The 23166-nt window shown below is 41.5% G+C and overlaps 1 protein-coding gene across 1 annotated transcript in view; it reads right to left on the bottom strand.

Annotated features, from left to right (window-relative positions):
- LAPTM4B (lysosomal protein transmembrane 4 beta) overlaps positions 1-23166 on the bottom strand; it is a 56511-nt gene that overhangs the window by 29989 nt on the left and 3356 nt on the right. Inside the window, exons 2-4 of the mRNA XM_027889269.1 lie at positions 11036-11147; positions 4353-4426; positions 3662-3784 (exon numbers count right to left, since the gene is read on the bottom strand). Of these exons, the coding sequence (XP_027745070.1) occupies positions 3662-3784; positions 4353-4426; positions 11036-11147 (309 nt within the window). The remainder of the gene's footprint in view (positions 1-3661; positions 3785-4352; positions 4427-11035; positions 11148-23166) is intronic.

Genomic DNA, 23166 nt, shown 5'->3' with positions numbered 1-23166 from the left:
TTCACAGTAGCCTGTAACTCTTCACTGACAGACTGCAATCTGGCAGATGTGAACCACAGTAAATAGATAATGATCCCATATACTAGTGAAGGGAAGTAGAAATCGTTCAAGACACGAGGGTTTCACCTTAGAGCAAGAAAAAACGTTCCTCTGAGACTGCCAAATGTATTCCATTACCTAATGCACACCTTTTCCCAGATATTCAATAATGGATTTGAGGAATGATTGGGATTTCTCATTTCCCTTATGGAGCTCTGCGCCTTAAAATATCATTTCCCAAATGCAAAGCAGTTTTAGAGCAACAGAAACTGTAAGAATGCCAGGAAGAAACACAATCCTTGCTTCCTGCCTACCCTGGCAGACCACTGCAAAGGGGGCAAGGGGCAAGATGACTCTAGGGCTTATTTATAAATCATCAGGAAGGATTACACCCAACTGGATGACTCAGGTCTCACCTGCAGGGACAACGGTATTAACCACAAGTCTTGTTCTAAACATAGTGTTTGAGATGACAAACCTATCCACCGTGAGTATTATTCAAAGGTAGGGAATCAAGTCCTGTATTTGAGCACTAGCACTGCATTGATGGCATTATTACTGAAAATTTGACAAGCTTGCATGTAGTTCTGTGTGTCTAAATATCTGATTACAGTGGATGGGACCTTCACCTCTCCTCTTTGTTTTTGCCCACTCAGACAGAGTGTATTTACTCTGAACCAAATGTAAAAACCTTTGCCAACTGATGTAGCCCTTCCAAAGAAGGGTACAAGGGGTTCCTTTTGAGTCATTTGCGCTCAGGACCACAGCTAAGACATAGGAGATGTAATCAGCCTCAAAGTAGATGCAGAACAGCTTCAAAACTTTGTTGAACAGGTGACATTACCTGCACAGAATTCATCACAGGTCTTTGGTAGTTTTTCCCCATCACTAATATCCTATATGAATGATAAAATACAAACTAATCCATCTCTCTAAATGAACTTGGACTAGCTTTTAGCTGCTAGCTGCTCATTATGCCTCACATCAAATTTAAACAGCCTTTTAATACCTCATTATTTTGCATATAAAAACTCTAATGGCCCTACCTCTTGGTCTCCTTTCTCAGTAAATGAAGCAGGAAAAGCTGATTGTCTTTCATCATACTACAATATATCCAGATTTTATATAGTCTTATTGAAGAACTTTCCTGCATGTTCCCTGACTTATAAGCATTGTTTTTTACAACCAGACTCCATAAATAGACAGAGAAAATCTATGTCACCAGATAAGAAGGGAAGTCTCCTCTCCATTACTATTAATTGCTCTTTTTTTTCTGTCCACAAACCCCAACAGCACCTTTTGCAAGCAGCAAAACAACTTGGAGGCTGTAGTTTTGGCACTTACTTCCATAGGCTGCTTACAGGGTCACTGCATCCCAGGTACAGCTGTCATAGTGTATGCTCATCTATATTCCTCATGCTTTTACATTTCTTTGCATTTATCTGTGTGGCACACATTAATGGCTGAACTCAGGTTCTCAGTCAGTCTAGCTCACTGTGTCAGCCATGGGTTTTATTAGAAGCGAATTTGCTGGGAAAAGCCACAAGTACTGCTGCTGGGAAATGCAGAGATGAGCCCACTCCGGGCAATGCAGGGTAGGGTCTCTCAGAGAATGACACACAACAGCCAGATTAGACTCTTCCTTACAACCTCCCACCAAAGAACTTGATCCCTCTAGACAAAGGAGCCTGGAGAAGCTCTCCCAAGGCTGACATTAGCCTTTATGAAGGGCCTTTGGGGTACCAACATTATTAATGGAAGCTGGAATGAGCATGAAATCTACTGCTGATTCCTGGAGACCTTCCTCTACTCAAAATAGAAACTCATTGGCAGATGGCTGGCTTGACCACGACCCTTTGCAGTCTGCCAGCTAACCTCTCCTAATCCATGTGATACATCCTTTATTGATCTAGTGCTTCATTGTTGCTCTGAGCATCATCTCATGAAAGTCCATTATGTCCCTGCCTATCTTTATTGACGAAGTCAGTAATCTTGTCAGTTAAGGAAAATGAGTTTGCCTGCAGGACTGCTTTTCCATGAAACTGTGCTGGCAATCATTAATCATTTTCCTCTGGTCTAATCCTTTATCAATTGACCGTCCTCTCAGCCCCAGCCCTTCTGTTATTATTCTGCTTGGTAGCAATATCAGGCTAATCAGCCTATAATTACCCTGGAAATCCCCCTTGCCCTTTTGAGCACTGACAGTTTAGCACTCCTGAAGTCCTGCAGCATTTCATTACCACTACAGAAAATGATTTACAACAGCAAGACAAAGATGTTTGCAACCAGAGATTTTAACACTGCAGAGAAGCAATACAGATCACAGAGTGCTCTGCTGCACCACACCCAACCCCTTCCAAGGCCTGCTCCTTCTATTTCCAATACAGAAAGGCCTATTATTTTTTTTACAGTGATGTTTTAGCAGACACTTTCACAGAATCAGCTGCTCTTTGCCCTTCTATAGTGAGCCAGCTTCAGATGCAGCACCAGATTTTCAGCAGAAGAGCAGAGGCTTTTAAAAGCACAGCTCCCAGCCTGCTCGTGTCCCCCTCACAGTCCTGCACAGTGACCGAGTGAAACCTGGTTATGACTTATGCTCTGGGAGGTGGGGGGGAATTCCTGCAGCCACACAGATGCTTGTGCTGCCACAAGGGCAGGGCTGGCCCTGAGCAGCGAGGGACTAGGTAAGAGATAGGCAGTAGGCTCTGGCAGTGGCAATGCCAGCTTAATCACTCACTAAACTGACTGCAATTTGCTCTTTTCCACTCATACCTCTGAGAACCCTTTGATTTATTCCTCAGCTTCTCTTCCAGTGTACTATCAGCTGTGAAGACGAGTAGGCGTTAAATAAGATGAAGGATAACAGACACGTTGCCTCTTCCTGAAGATTTGTGTGGCTACTTATCTGCCTGCTGTATCTCACTACCTGTTATTTATACTGGCTGAGCTAGCTTTCCATCCACGCAACAAAGTTCACAGCCAAGCTAATCTGTATTCGGGTTCTCAAGGCAGATTTTCAGAGACAGTTGCAGCACTGGCTTCTCCAGAGCTCTCCAACTCCACATATGTGGTTTTGTGGTGCTCTCCTCTTTACTTCAGGGTGTTGCAATCACATCTCATACATTTATGTCATACTGGCTATGGATGTTTGGCCAAAGCAGACCATGGCAAGAAGGGAGCCTAAGACAGAATCCAAAATATTTTCTAGAAAAACCAAATATATACTCAATCAAACTCTTACCTAATGAAATGTGTTAAAGCTACCAAATAAACTAAAAGGAGCTAAAAAACATTCTTGAAAAAGCACCAAAAATAAGGCACTGGAAATGAACACAATAACTGAATGCAAAAGCAATTACTATCTATATCTTGCAATATGAGTCTCATTCCAAATGAAATAGTGCTGAGAGCTTCCATGACATTACAAAACTCTAGAACTTTGGACAAATATTGTAGTAAGCTAGCAATGTAACCTTGTAAAGATGTTGAATTCAGACTGGCAAGGACTGACAAAATTTCTCAAGGACTGCATGGGAAGTTAACAGGCTAGAAATACAGAACAAACAGACAGAGTTTTTTTCCCCCCAAAACCCCAAAGGCTTGTAAACATCAAGTGATTTACCAGCTGATGGAGGTAGTCCTGAATTGTACTGGGATAGATGAGTACACTGATGGCAACCAAAGTGTTGAGAGCAAAGTCAAAGATCTGATAACAGAAGAAAGGGATGATCCAAGCTGCATGTTGCTAAAAAGGAAATAAATTAGAAACTCATCAGCCACAAGTTAAAATAGAAGAAATATTCCAAGGAATATTTCACATTATGCAGTATTAAATCAGCTCAAATAAATATGACATTCAGCCTAAGGGGCTGGCCAAAGCAGTTTGGCTGCTGAATTGCACTGCAATTCCCACAACTCATTATACTAGGATATTTAGAAACCACATGATATTTTTCCCTCCTAATTAATAGGATTAATGTTGGGAAAAAACACAGGCTTGGGAGGTGAATGGGAAAAAATTCCCTTAACTTTGATAGGTACAAGATTCAATTCTCTGAATTCACAGTTTGCCCAGAGCTTATTTGAAACTGCAGTCAACACCACTGGGCAGTTCTGCTGCCTGCAGCAGGGGGCCCTGGGGTACCACTGATCTAAGCAATCAGTTCTGCTGCCTCTTCCACTTCTCCTTTTTCTCCCGTCTCAGTTTTCAGCTAAACAGCTAAAGAAGCAATCGTTAGAAAGCATTTTTATTAATTTTGTTTCTACAGAGTTGTGTAGTTCACTTGATTCATGTATTCAGCAAATACAATTACCTTATAGGCGCCATATGTAGCCATTGCACAGATGAGAATCATAAGAAGAGAAATTGCAGTGGCAATGCACATATCTGGAAAAGAGACACATCAAAATCATTGCAGGTAAATTCAGAGCTTGGTTCAGTTATTTTGTCATCTACTTTTTGCAGAGCATCTCAAAGGGCAGGGTGGGAAATGGGTGGAGATGGGGTCAGGTGCGTCATTCAGCCATTGCTGGAGGAAATCTCTGGCTTTTGAGGGGAACCTCCTAAATATGAGAAGCACAGACAGCCTTATACTGTGCAAGCCACTGTAGCCTCTATGAGGCTGTGGAGAGGAATGGTATAATTTTTCTGAGAATTTTCAAAACTCAGGAGCAGTCTTGACAAGAAGACTATTTGCTGGTGATGATGACATCTGTAGTCAGAGAGCACCTGCTTTTCTGCACTACAGATTGTTTCTGCACCAACAGTGGCTGTATACCATTGCTCACATATCTCTTCTGGAAAGAGAGCAAAACTGGCAGGTAAAGGCATCTTAGAGCAGAAATCACATATTGAAAATTTTCATTTCAACCAAGAATACTACAGAGATGTATTTATAATGAAGATGTGTAACTGTAAGGGGAGGTGAAGCAGTAAAGGACGGAAAATATTCTTAAAGATTTTGACTGAGGTAATTACAGGACTCCTATCTTTTTCTTTCATTGCTGACCAGCTTTCAGTTAGCTTTTCCTTAGATTTAAGAAGTTCCTAAGCCACGGACAGCTGGAAGGAGATCCTGGGAGAAAAAATTACATATGATTGGTCTTTTCATATGCACTTCCCTTGATATCATTACAGGCCATTGTCAGGTTATCAGAAGTGAATTTCTGAATCCGACTTTATAGTGAGTTTGGGAGTGCAATGGCACATTGTGCCTACTTTTACAAGGCTAAGCCAGTGCACAAAGAGGAGAGAGGATGTGAAGTACACAGGACACGACTTAAAAGATTCTGCCTCTGTTGCTACCTCTGAGGTACCTGCTGTTCACATTGCTGCCACCAGGTACATTTAAACTACCTGCCTTGATGAGGCACTTGGTGGACCTGAGACACACAAATACATGACAGTATTCAGGCAGTTCACTATCCTGACTTTGGAGGCATTTGAACTGTAAAGACGACTTCAAAGTGTAAAGATTACTTCATTTCAGCACAGAGTTGCTGTAACATCTAATGCCACCACAATGATAAGGAGCATCCCACAGCATGGGCCAGTTCCCTCCAACTGGCTGGTGAGGGCATCTCCAGATGGTGTTTATGTTCTTTGGGCTACAGGCTCCTTGGGCACTGTACCTACCAATGGTAGGATTAAGGAGTTCAGAACCCAGGCCTCTCCTTTTCCAGGACACTGCATATGTCCTGGGTTTCAGGACTCTTGTTCTCTCCTGTTGCCCCCAAATTCTGTCCTTGTGATTGCATAGGGATTCAAATGTCACAGAAGAAGTCCTATTGCAAAGTACTTCCTAATTTAATGGATTAAATTTAGTGGATAGTGTCCTTTCCTGACACTTGGAGAAGCACTGTAGTCTAAAGTCTGATGAGGCCCTTGAGTGCAGACGTCCTTACTCACAATGCGAATGCTTGAATCTTTGTCTTATTGTCCAAATAAGCCCCTCTCACCCAGGAGAGGGGCCAGCACTCAGCACTGAGTTTACCTGCACCCTGGTGCTCACTGCTTCCTTCACAGTGGCTTTCTGCAGCTCAGCTTGTGGGTGCTATGAAAGGCCATCAGGAGGCAGCTGGGCCCCCTGCTCATAATTCAGGAGGGAATGACATCTCAGTGCATCCCAAATTGCTTTCAGATGCACCTCCTTCTCCTCTTAGACTGTGCAGGTGTCTGAGCTGCACTGCTTTGAACTGTCTCTAGCCTTTTAGGAGCTGTAAAGGCTGTGCTGTGCCTGTTAGAGGTGATCTGAATTCTTGCCTCGAGAGCAAGATGCATCCACAAAATAAATCTCTACTAATAAAAGGTACTTCTTCAGACACTTTTAGCTGTGTGACCATTTACTCTGGCTGCCCACATACATCCTGTGAAATCAAAATTATTTTGAATAGACCAGGTACAATGGAGGTAATGAAAGAAAAGAAGTGGAAATGGCTGCCTGTAGCTGCTAAACTCAAATGAAACTCTTGTAAAAGAGTCTCCTGGATCAATACTTTTATTCTGAACATCAGTTTGGGGGCACTGCTTATGGATTTTTTCTGTCTGCTCTTAATCCCAACCACCTGTATCCAAGGGGAAGCTGCTGTCATTGTCATTTGCAGCAGACACAGCAGTCATAGTCACCAGGCTTTGCTGGTGACCATGGCAGAACTGGTTCAGAGCCAGAGCCAAGCAAACTGCGATGAATTTGACACTGAAGCTTGTCTGACACACTCATGCTCCCTGTCTCCAGTGTTTCCCTAGCTGTGCTCCACCATGCCAAGTCCTAGTTGGCTCAAGCTAGTTCTTTCTCATTTAAGGCTTCATTGGTTTTTTTGAGCTGTGTCAGCTTCAGTTAATCAGAATGAAACTAGATATGTAGCACATTAAATGAGAAACTAACAGGGGTGTGGGATTTTTTTTTTTTCCCAGCCATGCTGTGCTTTCCATGACATTCATGGCTAGAAGGGCTGTACTTGGACCACTGAAGGGGTTATACAGCCTATTGCCTTAGATGGCTTTTTGAGTTTTCATCTTGAGTTTAAAGAAACCAGTTGATTTTTTTTTTTTTCTTATACATTGCAGTAAGATTCTACCTTCCCATTGCTTTGGGGAGAAGATGCTGCAGGGGCTAGGCAGAGCTTCTGCCATGGGGTACTCGTGTGAGTGGCAAGCTGCATGAAAAGCTGGAGCTCCCTCAAATCCATCTCAAAAGTATTTCCTTGCCCTCCCCTCTCCTCTTGCAAAGAAGGCTGATGGTGGGTGCTGCAGGGACAGGGAGGACAGCCAGTGAGGCCAGTTCCCGAGCCAGGACTTGTGGTGTGATGAAGACCTCAAAATACTTCAGCTCATCACCTGCCCCAGCCCTGGAGTTAATCACTGGCTCACAGCTCTGACAGCAGGGGCCAGAAAGCTGCTGATCATCAGCCTGTGATCTTCAGGCAGTTTCACCCACTCTCCCAGCCTTATTTATCCAACAGCCTCCTTGCTGCCAGCTAAGGATTACTGCCTTGCTCTCTCCTCCAGGCTGCCTGTGCAAGCTGGGTGCCACTGCTGCCAGCTGCTGTGCAGCCTCCTGAGTCACAATCCGTGCAGCACTGGCATTTTCTCTCTGGCAAAGGAAGGAGGCCAATGAGGAGGAAAGAATTTTCTGCACCTTTGAGTTCAGCACAATTTCCTCCAGAAGATAAGGCTGGGGGGAAGATACTGCTCTAAATATGCCAAGCTGGGCAGGGATCTAGTTTTTTCCCCCCTTCCCTGTAACATGGGGCTCATATTACACGGTGGTGCTGATGGACTGGGGCAGAAACGTACCTATTTTGCTACTTCCATTTATCCCCCCAGCATAAGTCCAAGCCTGTTGCCTGTAGGTTTATCAAAATTTTTCTATTTGAATTAATCTTTTTAAGTCCTGGGTGCATGTCATGTTAGGGAGAGAGATCATCATATTATCCTGCCCTGCCCTGAGATCTCTGCTTGTCCCATCTGCCTGTCCCAGGGCAGGGACACAGGCAGATTTTGGCCTGAGTTGCTGACACTGGTGTCAAAATTCCTCTCAGTTTCTGTAGGGCACACAGAGGATTTCAGTCCTTGTTGTCATATGACTTATGAAGTATCACACACATCTTTGACACTGTGAAGGCAGTAAGTTAAAACCAAGCAACACCCATCGCTGGTTTGGGCTGTCACCATTTGAGGATGATGGTCTGTGTGTCTGAAGAAACTGAGCAGAAGGCTCAGGTGAATCCTCTTGGGAAGTCAAAATTAATTATAGGGTTTTTCCATCTCTTGCTCAGAGATTATTAGTCTTTTAACAGCAGCAGTATTACACTGAGCAGCTCACATGTTTCTAATTTTTTCTAGTCCAGCTTCTAGTTCATAAACTCCCTCAGGCCCCAAGGAAATAATAATAAGAAAGATGAGTCTAAAGGGGCCCAGCTGAATATCCAGTACACAAGGAAGTCCAGCATTTTGCCCAGCTCCCAGATGTACATCTTGGAGAGCATGCAAACCACACACACTGGTGTCTTCCAGTACCTCCATCTGCCACATGGTAAGTCTTGGCAGACTTTTTTCTTTTTTGTTTCCTTTTCTAGAATACAAGGGAAAAGCAATCGCCTAGAGCTTTTTCTAAGCGTTCAGGTAAATCCTTTGTCTAATCAAACAGGCATTTTGGAGCCTCTGGTAATGCCCTGGGAACCACACTTAATCCTGAAATTAAGGCTGAGCAGCCCTTGGCAGAACTGATGATGCACTGGCATTTTCAAGGAGTTTGCAGAAGGCTGGCTGTGGCTTTGCAGGTGGCAGGAATTTTTCCCACTGCTGGCACAGGAAATTGAAAATTCTCCATAAATCAGACAGAGACAGAAATAAATCTGAATACAAATACTGGGGAAATCCTGGTTTCTTGGAAGCCAAGGGAAACTTGTCATTAACTTCATTTCACTACTGTGACTCAGCTGATAAGTTTATTTCCAAAAGATATTTTCAGTTCTTTTATGAGGGAGCCTCTTAGAGGAGGGGGGAAAAGGGAGTGACATATTTTACATGCAAACTCTGCGTCTGCATTTTTTTTTGTTGTTTCCTATTGATAAGAGCATCAATAGTAATGAGAATAATGGCTACCAGTGTTTTCATCATTATTATTTGTCAACAGAAATACATATAGTTAACAACTTCAGGACCTTCTTTAGGATAAAAAAATTATGCATCTTCCTGTATTTCATACACATGGCTTCAGCACATGCAGCTAACCTGAGAAACATTTCTTCAAAAAAAGACAAATAAAAGTAAGAAAAGAGAAGAGCACATGGAAGTTTGTCTAATGATTTATCTCATAATAAAACATTTCTTCGGATTTGAACAAATATAGCCATACTTAAAGAAAAGAAGAAAGAAATTATTTCCTGCCAGCTATTTCTAGTAGCTATAAAAGCCAGTGGCTTGATTCAGCTGCCTTTACTCAGTAAGGCATTAAACTGGAGGGAGTCAAAGAATAAAAGGAGACATTAATTCAAATGTTCATTCGTAATTTAACTGCCTGTGAAATGTTCCTTTTACCAAATGGAAATGAGGTCGCTTGGCTCACAAGCCATCCTTTTACAGTCTTGCAGTGTTCACTTCAGAAGCCTTGATAAAAATATACAGAAAATACAATTTTCAAGTGTAGATGGAAATCCCCAATGTACTTGATCTGACAGCTATTGCATTACAAAACAGAATTACAATTTTAAAGCCTTGGGCACTGGCAGGCCTCTGATGTCAGCTATATAAAACCACACTGACAGACAGTCATTACCAAGGTTAATCTCTGAGAATTAGGACAAGGCAGTCAGTTTTAATATGTCAGAATCAGCTAGGAGCCCATCTGTATCTACTGTGGTCCTTACTTTCTTAAATCCAGTTATATAAAAAGATTTTTAGTCAGAAGTTTTAGGTGGTTTTTCATTGAAGACACAATAAAGTAGCAATCACTCCTTATCATTAATTTAATGTAGACCCTCAAGGTATATTTGCATTAAAGACCTTGTGGAAATAAGCATTCTTTAAATGATACTCAGTGGTTCTGACACACCATAGCGCAATATTTTTCTAACATGGGGGGCTATTGCTTATCCTACTGGCATTTTTATTGACTTCACTAGGAATGAGGAAAGGACTTAGAGCCTTTTGCTGTGGATGAGTGGGATTCTGAGCACAAAGACACCAGTGTGACTAGCAATAGACCTTGTTCCAGATTACCAGGAGAAATGTTGAATGTAACCATCTTGTTAGCAGAAATGAAAATAAAAAGACATTTTTATCAAAATCACTTTGAGGGAAAACTTTCCTAGATATAAATTAAACAGTTAAAATAAATCAACAAACATTACTAAATCATTTGAAACAGTCAAGGAAGAAAGAAACATTTGCAAAGGACAGGAGGTTTTGCAGGAAACAAATGGCCTGTCTCACCCTTTCCTGAAAGTGTGTTGCAGATTTTCTGTTATTGCCCTGTGTTATTGCTAATATGCCTATGATTATACAGTTGGTATTTATGTTTGTATCTACTAGAACAGGTTTGTGCAAGTCATGCCTTGTGCCCACGGGGGGTGCATATATACATACAACATGAATGAACTAACTCAGTTCTATAAATAGCAGTCTGGGTTGTTATGCATGTGCAGGCACAATGGGACATGGTGCTGGAAAGTGCAGAGACTTTGTATCTCCTCATGTCTTGCAAAATCCCCCTTGGTCTTTCAGCATCATGCTCAGGGATATATTTCCATGCCAAGGGCTGGTTCTGCCCCTGCCAAGCCGGGACACAGCAGAGCAGACAGATTGATTACTAATAGGTGGTAGATAAAGTTACTACTAGGAAACCAGTTTGAACTGTGCCATGAATACACTCTTCACAATAAAACTGCATCTGTATGCAGAGAGCAAGGTGAAGCAATAATTAAAAGGACAGTAATTACTGAAACAATAGGACAATTACATAAGTGCTGGAGTATTTAGGCAGTTTATACTTACTGGCATCATCCATAAATTCAAATTCACCCCCTAACTCAGCACTGGTTAGATGGTACTGATCAGGATCAGTCAGGGCGCTCAGCAGAATCAGCAAGACCACCGAATTGATAATCTATAGTGAGGAAAAACAGGAAAGGGTCAGGCTGTGAAAGTAACCCATGAAAAACCTCTGGCCAGCACATATCCACCATGGTCCAAGCCAACTGTACAATTGTAGTATTTAATTAATGCTGTAATTAGTTTCTCTAGAGTGGTGTAAACAGGACCTATTTCCTCCCCAAGTGGCAGCATGAAAATTAAACAAGATGTGCATTACCTCTTTTCATTCCAACTCTATCCCCATTTTGTTCTGCTGCAAAAACTAAAATCAGTTAAAACCAGTAATTTTGAGAATATTACAACTGGGTGCTGTAGTCAAGGACTATTAGCATGGCAGAGCTGGAATTGGGGATAGGCCCTGTGAAACTGTTAGATGATCAAAGAGGAGCTGAATTGCCGAAAAAGGCTGTATTTTAAGAGGCCACAAGTGATGAGCTGATTTACGTGAGCTGCTAAATGAGGAGGCCTGGGGGAACAGGAGGACATGGCAATGGGAGCCCTGTGTCTCTCACATTCCTCTGTCATGTGGCACAGAGAGACATTCACATCCACCAAGGCCTTGGCTATGAAATGAAATTAGTGAATTAAATGCCAAGAATATAGTACCAAGTGATTCAGGAGAAGAGGATTGTCAAGTATCAGCTATGAGCGGATAGGAGAGGTAGCCAAGAGCTGTATTTTAAAACAAATCTTAACAAAATGCTCATATCACTTCCAAGTGAAGAGGGCTAACTGCAGAAAAGAAGATTTTTCAGCATGAAATAATACAGTCAGGCTAAAAGCTTATACCACAGAACTAGGAAGATAACTGGTGAACAAGAAAATGGAAAGAAGAAAGCTGATAATTAAATATGCTGGGAAAGATGGGGTTTTGTTCCTTTGGTTCTCACTTTGAAGTCATCCCTACCTGATCACAGGTTACTAACAGCAACAAAAAGGTGTAGGAACAGAGGCTATTGTAAGGCATAAAAGGCTAGAGAATTTCTTGGGTAAGATAAAAGCTTTCTGATAGGCAAATTCCATCAAGTTTAGCTGATACTGGATCTGTTAGCAGTCTTTGAAAACTGTTGAGAACAGACTGAGTTCACAAGACAAGGAAAGAGCAAGCACACTTTATGCCTTTTCAAAGCAGGAAGGCTAAATAATGAATTTCTAGCTAGACTGTGAGATTTAAAAACAAACCCAAGAACAGACAATCAAGCAGTCCCCCTCTAGCACTTCAAATTTGTATAGTCATAAACAACAATCACAATGGGCTTGTCAAGGACAAACTGTAAGTAATTCCTCTTATTTTCCTTCTCTGACAGCCTAAGAGGCCTCACAGACTGGGCAAAAGCAGTAGGATATCATCTCTTTGCTTCTCAGCATACCTTTCGACATTAGGAGATTCTCATAAACGAGCAAGGAAAACCTGGTTTGTTTGAACAGGCAGGAAGATGAGCGCACAGCCAGTGGGATAGCTGTACTGAAAGAACAGTTGTCAAGGATGCACAGCCAGCACAGAAGATATATTGATTACGGTTTTCCAGTATCATCAAAAAACTTGGTATTTCAAGTCACTTGTGATTTGTACCTTTCTTTAATTTGCAGACAATTCCAAACTGTGAGCACTTTAGAGGGTATGATTAAAATGATTTCGACCAACTAGAGCAGAATTCAGACAACAGAGCCCAATTCCATACCAACAAGCATAGAGGATCACATTTGTCACCGAAAATAACCAAGTAGGTGACAGCTCCTCAGAAGGGAGCCTGGGTATGACAGTGAATTAACCAAACATGACCCAGTGGCATCCCATAAGCTCATCTTTGTGGTTACATGGTGGTGGGCAGTACTGCAGAAACCTGGGTAATAGATGCACAAGCCATCCTCCCACTTGCCCTCCTGCAGAAAGGGTCCAGTTCAAAACCCTTTAAAACACATAAGGAAAAACCCTGGGAACAGGGTTGTCTTGGCTTTGGAGACATCAGATGGCTGTCAACATCCAAAGTTACATTCTATAAATCCTACTAGTTTTTAACATTATGTATAACTCTACACTGCAATCCAGTTCTTGCTTCACAGTCCTTTGTGGAAAGCTAGAGGACATAGGTCAGTAATAATAATGTTACCTAAGAAGAGTACTCAACCAAGCAATCAAGTATAAAAACTATAAATGTATAGAGTGTTGCTATTTTAAAGGCATGGAGGGTTTTTTGTAGAGATACAGTCAGGAAGATTCATAAAGTACTGACCTAGGCACTCTACTTTCTCCTTATGCATATGTCCAGATTCAGATTATGTGTTTGTCAGCACTGTCTTTAAATCCCTATATCAGACACAGATTGTGTTTGCCTGATCTGAAGTCTGCTGCCGTCAGTGGGAATCTCTCTAATGCTCTTTAGTGCATCACTTTTCTGTTCTATCAGGTTGTTCTCTTGAGATCTTCATAATGGTCTCTGAGCACCTTCCAGCTGTGCTGTCAGCAGTGCAAGCAAAATACACCCTGTGTTTGTTTGCTCACCCTTGTTCTCCCAGAAATGTGTGCACAGTTGGGTGTACTGTGTTCATCAGGGTTTTCCTTTTGTTTTGAAAGTGACGTGACCGTTGAATTTTGAAAAATGCTTTAATGCATAAATTCAGTGTGCCTAAAAACTTACTGATGTAACATTTTCCAAGGACACATAATCAAGGACAAGGGCATAAAGAATGATTCCCTGTTGATAAATGCAGTTGGTATGTGAGTTGAAATCTCCATTCTAGGAAAAGTAAAGATTTTTCTGCTCTCTCTGTAAGGCCAAGATTTTCTTCAAGATGGTTTACATTCCTTCAGCAATAAATAGTGTAACAATCAATTAGCAATGCTTAGAAAGCCTTTTCATTATGCAAATTTTCAGTAAGGACCTAAGCCCTATACCTTCCCAAAGAGCCACACTGACCTTCTTTTATGGATGGAGAAACAGAAACAAGTCCATGAACACGCAGCAGGGTGCTGTTCAGTGCTAAGAATGAAATGCAAGACTTTGCACTATCAAGTCAGAAGTATGACCACTGTGTCCTGTGGCTGGTTGTGGCCATAGTGTTACCCAGGGTTACAGAAGAGGAGCCCCAGGGACACTAACAGGCCTTACTGGCCCTGCACAGCCCCACTTTGTGCCTCCCCATACCCCTGCTGATGACCCAAAACCCCATCCAGCTCAGCCTTCAGTCATCAGTCCCTGTCCCAGTGGTACCACAGGAGTGCCAGTCTCCAGCCACACTTCCTGGATGGACCTTGTGAATGCATATTGCAGCTTGTCTCCAGTTGTCAGCCCTGGTCTCAGCCCCTTTTGCTCCTGGTTGGCCTCCCTAGTTCATCACCTTCCCTCTTAGGGCTTGTTGGTGGACCCCAGCCCCCAGTTCTGCTCCTAGCCTCTGTCCCTGCATGATGGTGCTCAGAGTGCCTTTACAAGAGACTGGACAGAGATTCCATGGAATGTTCAAGAAATACCCAAGAAATACTCTTATCCTGATACAGAGATAAAATAATAATTAAAAAAAAATCCCCAAATCTTCTCTGGCAGCCAGATGAAATACATCCACCTTCTCATCAATGAAGAGACCCCAAAATGTATAACATAAATGGGCAAAGAGGAAATATTACATAGGAGATAGATAGGCAGTCCAAATATTGGAACATTGATTGGATTTCCTGCTCTGGGCTTATAAAACATAATTTCAGTTTTGAGTAGAAGATACTTTAAACAGCACCAACTGTGTGAGAAACGGTGCATACACACATGAGGGAGAAAGGCAGCACGTGGAGAGGACGGCACCATCACTGCCTGCCACTGCTGCTGCTTCCATCTGCACTGTGATGAAGAACCAGCAGCTTATGCACAATGTGAGGCAGTTCTGCTGGAAAGAATGTGCAGTGCTTAGAACGCAAGGAAGCAACCTCATGTCTTCCACAGAGAGCATCTAGCATTTAGAAACTACATAATGCACTAAAATTTCAGACCTCTACCGCCAACAAGTGAGGGGCCTTCTTCTCTAAGTAATTTGTTCCAGAGATCAGCAGGGAACTGTGGGGACCTGGAAGGTGTCAGGAACCACTGCATCAAAAGGTGATGAGAAAATTAGTACCACTACAATTTCAGACCCTTCACAGAAGTGCAACTGCATGGTATCTATCCCAGCTTATGTGAAATGAAATTAGTTCCAGCAGCTCCTTAACACAGAACTGCTCCTGATTCCTAACTCAAGCAGACAGAGAAGTGCAATGTACACAGATGTCTGTAATCACTAAAAGAATTGCCTGGAGTTACAATGTCTTAATTTCTCCCTGTCTTTCTCCAGTTTACAGTCAAGAGTAGAAATAAAATTGCTCTGGTAAAGGAGTTTAGAAGAGGAAATATTAAGCTCACTTTAAATCAATACACTGCATTAAAAATACAGCCATGTTTCTATTGAAACCTTCCACAAATATTCTACTAAAGTTGTCCTAAGACTTCCTAATGCAATGAAGAAAGACTTAAATGAGAAAAAGGAAGGAAGATCCCCTAGCTTTACTTCTATTGAGGGTTCAGTTTATAACTGAGTCCATGCATGTAGCAGTCTGAATGTTCTCTACGTGGTGAAAGATGTACATATTGTTGTAATTCTATGTCTGGTTTCAGCTTCACTGAACTCAAGAGAGACCCACTTAAGCACACACCCCTTAAATCTCTGCACTGGTCGAGAACTAACTCCCTGCCTGCATCCCTCTGTGGTTCCAGAGAGCTGGTTTGCTGACAGTGGGCATTCCAGTAATATGTACATATAAAAAATATTATACTTTTAGATAAGGGGAGAAAAATAGAAAACTGCAAAGATAAAATTTATTTTTATGATCTAGAAATACTAAAAAAATAGATTTAATGAAAAAATTCTGGGCTATCCTTCAGCTTCCTGTAACCCGTATTAGTGAATTGTAATACTGTGATTGATAGGGGCAGTTGGTTACAGAAAACATCACTGTAGTTTCCTCTGTGGACCCAGGCCTGATGCAGTATGAGCTATCAGATGAAAGAATAGATGATGTTTCTCACAAAAATGGTTCTGACTGAGCAGCAAAGAACAGTAGCTTTCTCCGACATCTTTGAACAGTGCTTTGGGTGTCGTTGACCAAGGCTCCTAAACCTTGGCCAGGTTTTGAACTGGCACACACAGTTCCAGCAGAGTTTTAATACCCACAAAACTGGCAGGGTTTACTTTGCTGTCCTCTACAGAGATATTACTGAAGCAAATCACCAAGGACACTAATTTTACTAGCAAAAAATCCCAATTGTTTTTAATAAAACTGAAGAAAATCTCAAGCAGAAGTCCCGTACCCTCTATCTTTCTTCAAAAAACTCAAGGCAAGTTTATGACTCTAGGTACTTGTTTTCTATAGAAACTATAGAAACAAAACCTCAGTCTTAAACTATTTTTGCTCTTTGAAACTAAACAGAAGAATATTTTTCTAGTATTTCAATATTTGAAGTCAGTATTACTACTGGAAAAAGTAATAATGTATGTAAAATATCTATTTAAGTACCTCAACATCTTAATTTCTCCCCATCTACCTTTTCCTTCTCACATGGCACGTTCTTTGCATTTTTCTTGATTTTTTTTTCTTTTACCATAAAAGATACTAAGAAAAGCAAGAACACTTTTGTTCATCAAGAGCACACAAGAACTCTACAGAGGTTAAAAAAAAATCAGGTTCAGGGCTTAACTCCATAACTCAAGGCAGATTTGCACTATCTGGGGTGCCTTTCCCAAAGTTCTAATAAGATCATGAGTTAAGATTTATGAACCATTGCCCTGTATAGGCAGATTTTTCTATGTGATTTCTCTCTCTCCCCGTGTTAGGCAAAGTTTTGTGTTTGTTGAGTGGGTTTGTTTTTTTTTTTTTTTTTTTCTGATCAAAGAAGAAACAAGGAGGCAATTTTAGAAATAAAATTGGTTTCAGAGCTGACTGCTGTGGAGAGCAGGCAAATCATGCACAAAGGAATGAGGTCCCCTCCATGTGCACAAGTTTCTTTACAAATGTCATGGCAATGATTCAATCACTTTCCCCTTCAGGGCCCTGGAGCTACATCTGAGCACACCTCAGCCACTGGCCTGAACTCTGGGAATGGAGCAACAGGAGAACCCTGGCTGTCAGAGTAGACACCTCTCTCTTTTTTCTGCTGTGTAAGCCTTCTGCCTCATGCTAATGAAAATGTTTCAACTTCCCAGCGCCGGGGAACAAGCTACTGGTATGTTAGTGATGCACAAGTTAATATGTAGTCCAAGGTAGGAACCCAGCCACAGTCATCCAGTGAAACAAAACAACCTGAAGGGAAATTGAAAGATGGCTACTTAAACCTGGGCTAAAAGGGGATCCTTCACCCCTTTAACCAGTGAAATTCATTCTCAGACATTATTACTGAAGTCAGAAGACTGGAGGAATAGAGAAAAAAGATGAGCTATTCATTCAGGAACTGCAAGTGCTTACAAAACATTTTAAAAACAAAATACAAACCCTCCTGCTTCAGGTCATTGCCCAACCTTGAAATAATAGGAGAATAAAAGAAAATGTTATCCCTGCACAAGTTATTCTTTCTCCCTTCCCAACTGCACTGCAATAGGGAGAGCATAAGTCAGGTCAGAAGTAGTGATTAGGTTTTCATGCTCTTTAGTCTGGAGAACACAGGGTAGAGTCTGCAATTCTTGTTCCTATTTTATATGTTATGCATGAGAAGTCAAAGAATCATCCATGCAGGCTCAGACGAGCATATTACAGAGTGCATGTTATAGAGAGCATATAATAGAGAGCTGCATAAAATATTTCAATCAGACTTTATTCATAACATCTACTTTGATTGCTATGACACTAAACACTGAACTTTAAAGGCTATGCTGATTTAATTGATATAGGAAGTCCAGCATAATTTACCAGCACTCTTCCATACAAACGATTTAACTATTGCCTACTGCCAGCCTTTCAACAGTCTTAAAGCCCAAACCACAAGCTGTCTGTTATTAATAAAACATGGAAATTATTAAATTTATTTAAAAAAAATAGATGAACAGATTGTGCAGGATGGACACTATTGGTTTCTGCCTCCCTAGAGATGGAGTTTAATTTGTTATGTGTTTAATGTTAGTCCTTTCCTGGTTTAAGGAAATAGCTTATTTTAATGCAAATTTATTAGTGGATTCATTGTTACTTTTACATTATATTTAAAGAAAGTTGAACCTCTATCTCAGCAAAATCCTGAAAATGATTGCTGAGGTCTTCTGCCCAGCAAGACCTCCAGGGAAATATAATCATATACCCATATGCAAATTATATCATTGCTAGAACAACTCGCCATTTCTCCTAAAAGTCACTTGGTTCAGGATGTGGTGGAGAGCTAGCAAAGAGGTGGTATGCAATAATACCTTGCTGGGAAAAAGGTTGTTCAACTAGCCAGTTGGGATTTGCTTGGATTCTGCATTTGCCCTTGACATCCAAAAATGCATGTTTGAGTCTTGCAGGTGACTGTGAAAGGTTGAGGGCAGACCTGCTAAAGTGTGGCTGTGATGTGAGTTGTGTCATCTCCCACAGGCTTAGACCTTTGCGTGAACTTGTGACAGAGGATGGGCCAGGACATGCAGCTCAAGGCACCTGGCCCCGGCCAATGGCTGGTGTGTCTCACCCCCACCAGCCCACAACACTCTGCTCAGATTCACAACACTGTGCTCACAGCAGTCTGTGCTCAGATTCACCTCCAACCTCTTTGGACATGTGTCACTGCACTGGTGAGAGGACTGTGCCCCAGCTTCTGACAAGAAGTCAGAATGCCCAATAATTAAAAAAAAACCAAACAAAACACCAAAACACAATGAATCTTCGATCAATTATTCCTATGTAGCCACCACAGGCAATATCTACAGAAGCCATGCAAGTGACTGACGGCATCCTTGAATCACTCCGCAACTCAAGGCAGGGATTTAGTTATGCAAGGAAGAACTGGAAGGATGGTGCAATACAGATAATTACTGAAATAGTAAAGAACATGATCACATGCATCCAGGCTGTCTGGGCACAGCTGTTTCATTGTAGAGAAATGCACCTCTGCAAGGCAAAAATCTCCCACAAGCCTGTGTTTCTGCCAAAAGCATTTGTCCTGTGTGTTTTCAGTGGCTTAATATATCTCCAGATAGAACAAGACCTTGCTCAGCACATGCCAGCAATGAAAAGAAAAACAGTCACCGCACTCTAAAAAGCTCTTCCAAGGTTGGGTACTAGGATGACAATAGTCAGAGCTGACTGCAGACATCTGAACGAGAGCTGACCCACAGGAGGTCCCGGAACAGTGCACTAAGCTCAAATCCAAAATATTCCTTCAATGACGCCTCCCTGGCAGAATCACTCAGATCGACCAGGAGCACTCTGTTTTATCTTGAGCAACAAGTGTGGGTTTTAGAATCTTACTCTCTGCTGTGTGGAAATTTGGGGCTTTAAACCTCCATCCCTGCTGGAGAACAGCACAGAAACTCCCCTGCACATTTTCAAGTCCTGACCATTTCAGACTTCCAGTCAAAGCATAAACCTCACAGTAATAACAGAGAAAAAGAAAGCAGTGAAGGAAATTAATTCCTGACTATTTTGCAACATCCGTTCTGTAGGTCCAGGAATATATAAGACTAATTGCATTTTCACTGACGTCAGTCTAATCAACAATCAGTTTACGAAGCTTAATGTGCTCTCCTCTGGCTCACTAGAAGATACATATTAACCTTCAACAGAACTTCTAAACACATTTTACTTGATTAATGTAAAAACTCCTCTCCATTCTATAAACATATTCATGATTTTTGTATAAAAACCCAAATGTAATTATAGCACGCTGGACTCTTAATAGGATTTTTTCCTTCAAAAAGCATTTATGTAAACTTTGCTGTTCTTACAACCAGCCATCTGTTTTCTCACCGGACGGAGACAACTGTTACTTGTAATCCCAGTGAATTTATTATCCAATTGAAGGCCTTAATAAGAGAAAAAGGGTATTTTACAAGGATTTTCAATTTCTGAATTGATAACTGTATTGATTAGATGAGACAATTGTGTCATTATCTCGTGACAACTGATGCAGATTATCGGCCGTGATTGCAATGATTCACATACTCTGAAATATCCCACTGTGGTATTCGGAGATATAAGAAAAACTGCCTATGTTAGGGGATTAGAGCTTAAAAACATTTTCATAAACCTTTGTGTTGTGTTACAGACTAATGTTCAGTAAATGCAAGGACTGCCCAAAAGACACAAGAAATTTTACCCCTCCAATGACTTAAAAAGTTTTTACCACAAAAACACTAATAAACACACTGATGTATGACAGATTCTGGGGAGGACTAATAAAATGCTGTTCTCTGCAACACAGCAAACACATAAACCTGGCTATTTTCACTCAGAATAGAAAACACAGGTAATTTGGGATATAATGTACCAATTAATTCATCTTTTTTTCAAATAATCTTTCTGGCCTGTTCACAGATGGGTTCTGTCACTCAGAGACAAGTGATTAGGGTCTTTGCAAGCTATCTTATTGATTGTGTAATTTAAATTCCTTCCACATGTCTCTTTATTGTAATTCATGAGAAGAGGGCCTGAAGCATTATTTGGAGAAAGGTCCTGCACCTCAGAAACCAAGGTGGGCTTGTGTGTAGCAGGGAGGACTTCTTTAAGGACTTCCCCTGATGCCATTCCTGAAGCTATTAACTGTTACATTATTTAATACTGCCTCTCTGGAAAAGTTACAATCAGAACGTGGTTATTGAGAAGGTCTTTCAGGTAAGATCATTTTGTTCATGCTAATGATCAGTATTGGTCTTTATTCTTTGCTCTAACACACCTAAAATGCATGCATATGCTTTATGTTTCTTAAGAAAATGAGGCCTGACAGATATTTGTGTGCAGAATCAGTCATTTATTACCCACTGGTCTTGAAGAAGAAAATTAAATGGATGCAATCCATTCCAATCCAGGTTATATCCAAGATATACCCTGAATATCCTCTGTCTGCAGTCTCAGTTGGATACTCAACATGTACATCAATCATCAGGGAAGCCTTTGAGAGTAAGATTCATATTTCTCTTTATTCATAATGAATTCCAAGTTTACACTGTCCTCGAGAGCAAGCATGTGCACAGGAAGAGTCTAATGAGTTACTTGGGAACGTTACTGGTTTTTTCATGATTTCAGCTTTCATCTTATGAAGGGAACTACAGACAATAGAAAAATTAATGATCATTTTATAGACGTGGTACTTGGGGCATAAATATTCAGTCACTTAAGCCATTTCTACGAGAAGAATCAGGAATCTTATGTCATTTCAGATTATATCATGACCCCTTCACCTGCCACTGGAGAAATGCTGCTGTCATTACATCTCCTACCAAGAGCTGGGAATTAGCCATGTCATTGGCACCACTCTCTGATTATACAGCCCAGGACCGTGCCACTGAGGGACAATTACCCGGTGAACCCACAGCAGGCCCTGTTCTGCTAGGCTTCTTTCCCCGTGTCACCAGCACTGGGCTGTTCCTGGAAGTGGCAAAGGCAGCGCTGCCTGCAGAATAATCTGACCCAACACCCCAGCTACATCACACTGGGACAACAAAGGAAGCAACATCCCTAGCTGACATGAAGGAACTGAGCCTTCAGTGAGCTGGCTACTATGACCCTTCATACAGAGAAAAGCTGGAAATCCTTTATCTTTAGCCCATTTCATTCCATATAAAAACAAAGCAAGCTAATTTTCTAAGTAAAACACAAGGCCTTATACTTGTATTCATGAAAATTCCCACAACCTGGCATTGGGATAATACATCATGGTGCAATTTTGCCCTTTTTACTTCTTCAGTTCTTTTTTCAGTTCTCACAAACCCCTGATTCTCATAGGTTTGGAAATAACTAAGAACTTCCTCTTTTCCTAGAATTCCTTTATTTTTCCTAGAAGGGCCTTTACACCCTGTTCAAGGGACCCTCACTTACAACTGCTTGCTGATGTGAGTAGTCTCCTATAGTGTAAAGGTTGCAGGAGTGCAGACAAAGCAGCTTGCAAGGATCCCAGTGTAGGTATATTTTGTTTACATGAGCAGTCACTGCTGATCTCTACCCCCTGCCAAGTAAGCCAAGATTAGTGAAATCTTCTAACTGGTATTTAAGCATGCTGCCATACATGCTGTTTTCACGAGGCTTTAAAAGGGCCAGGAAATAAATGTTGTCCAGTCACAAAATATATACCTTCATTCTCCTTTTGACATCAGATCAAGGGCACACTAACTGATCTTGGCAGAGTGTTCAACCTGTAGATCAATGAGACCATAGCAAGTTGTGCTCTTTTGCTTTACAATATAACGTAGCCACTACCAGTAAATTCTTTCATCCATTAGAACTCAATCCTGTTATTAAACAATGACTGGTATACAGATAGAAATTACACACGCTTTCAACTCTATATTCAGAAAAATACAGAACTGAAATGTCACAACTAGTAATTCATGCTGAACTTTCCAAAAGTAGCAGCTCAAATATTGAAGACATCCTGGCTAAAAACTTCGGCTCACTCTATTTATGTTCTTAGCACACATCCTTCAGTGAGAGACACACAACTCGATAACTTGTGGTTATAAAAGGTTCTCAGCCTTCCACTAGTTTTATTTTTAGCCTCTCACTGTCACGGCCTCAGGGAGCGCAGAGGGAGGGCAGCAGCTGGCACCTGAGGATCCTGGGGGACTGCGGGTCCACAGGGAGGAGCAGCCTGTGTCCGGGGTCCTGCTGCAGTGAGGAAGGTTGCAGGAGGCACTGGGCACACAGAGCTCAAAAATTAAAGCTCCTTCTTTTAATTTTTTTTTTTTGACTGATACCTTACAATTTCATCTTCTCCCCATCCAAGTCAACTAGAAAGAATTCCTGTTATCCCAGATGGTGTTGGTGGATCCTCGGGGTTTGCAGAAACCCCACTGCCAGGAGAGCGGGAAATCCCTCCATGACACTGTCAGCACATCTGACC

This window comes from Empidonax traillii, unplaced genomic scaffold, assembly GCF_003031625.1.
Source record: "Empidonax traillii isolate 1590-97213 ecotype Southwest subspecies unplaced genomic scaffold, ASM303162v1 scaffold257:size1394852, whole genome shotgun sequence".
NCBI classification, from domain to species: Eukaryota; Metazoa; Chordata; class Aves; order Passeriformes; family Tyrannidae; genus Empidonax; species Empidonax traillii.
This window is presented reverse-complemented; position numbering and strand designations above follow the sequence as displayed.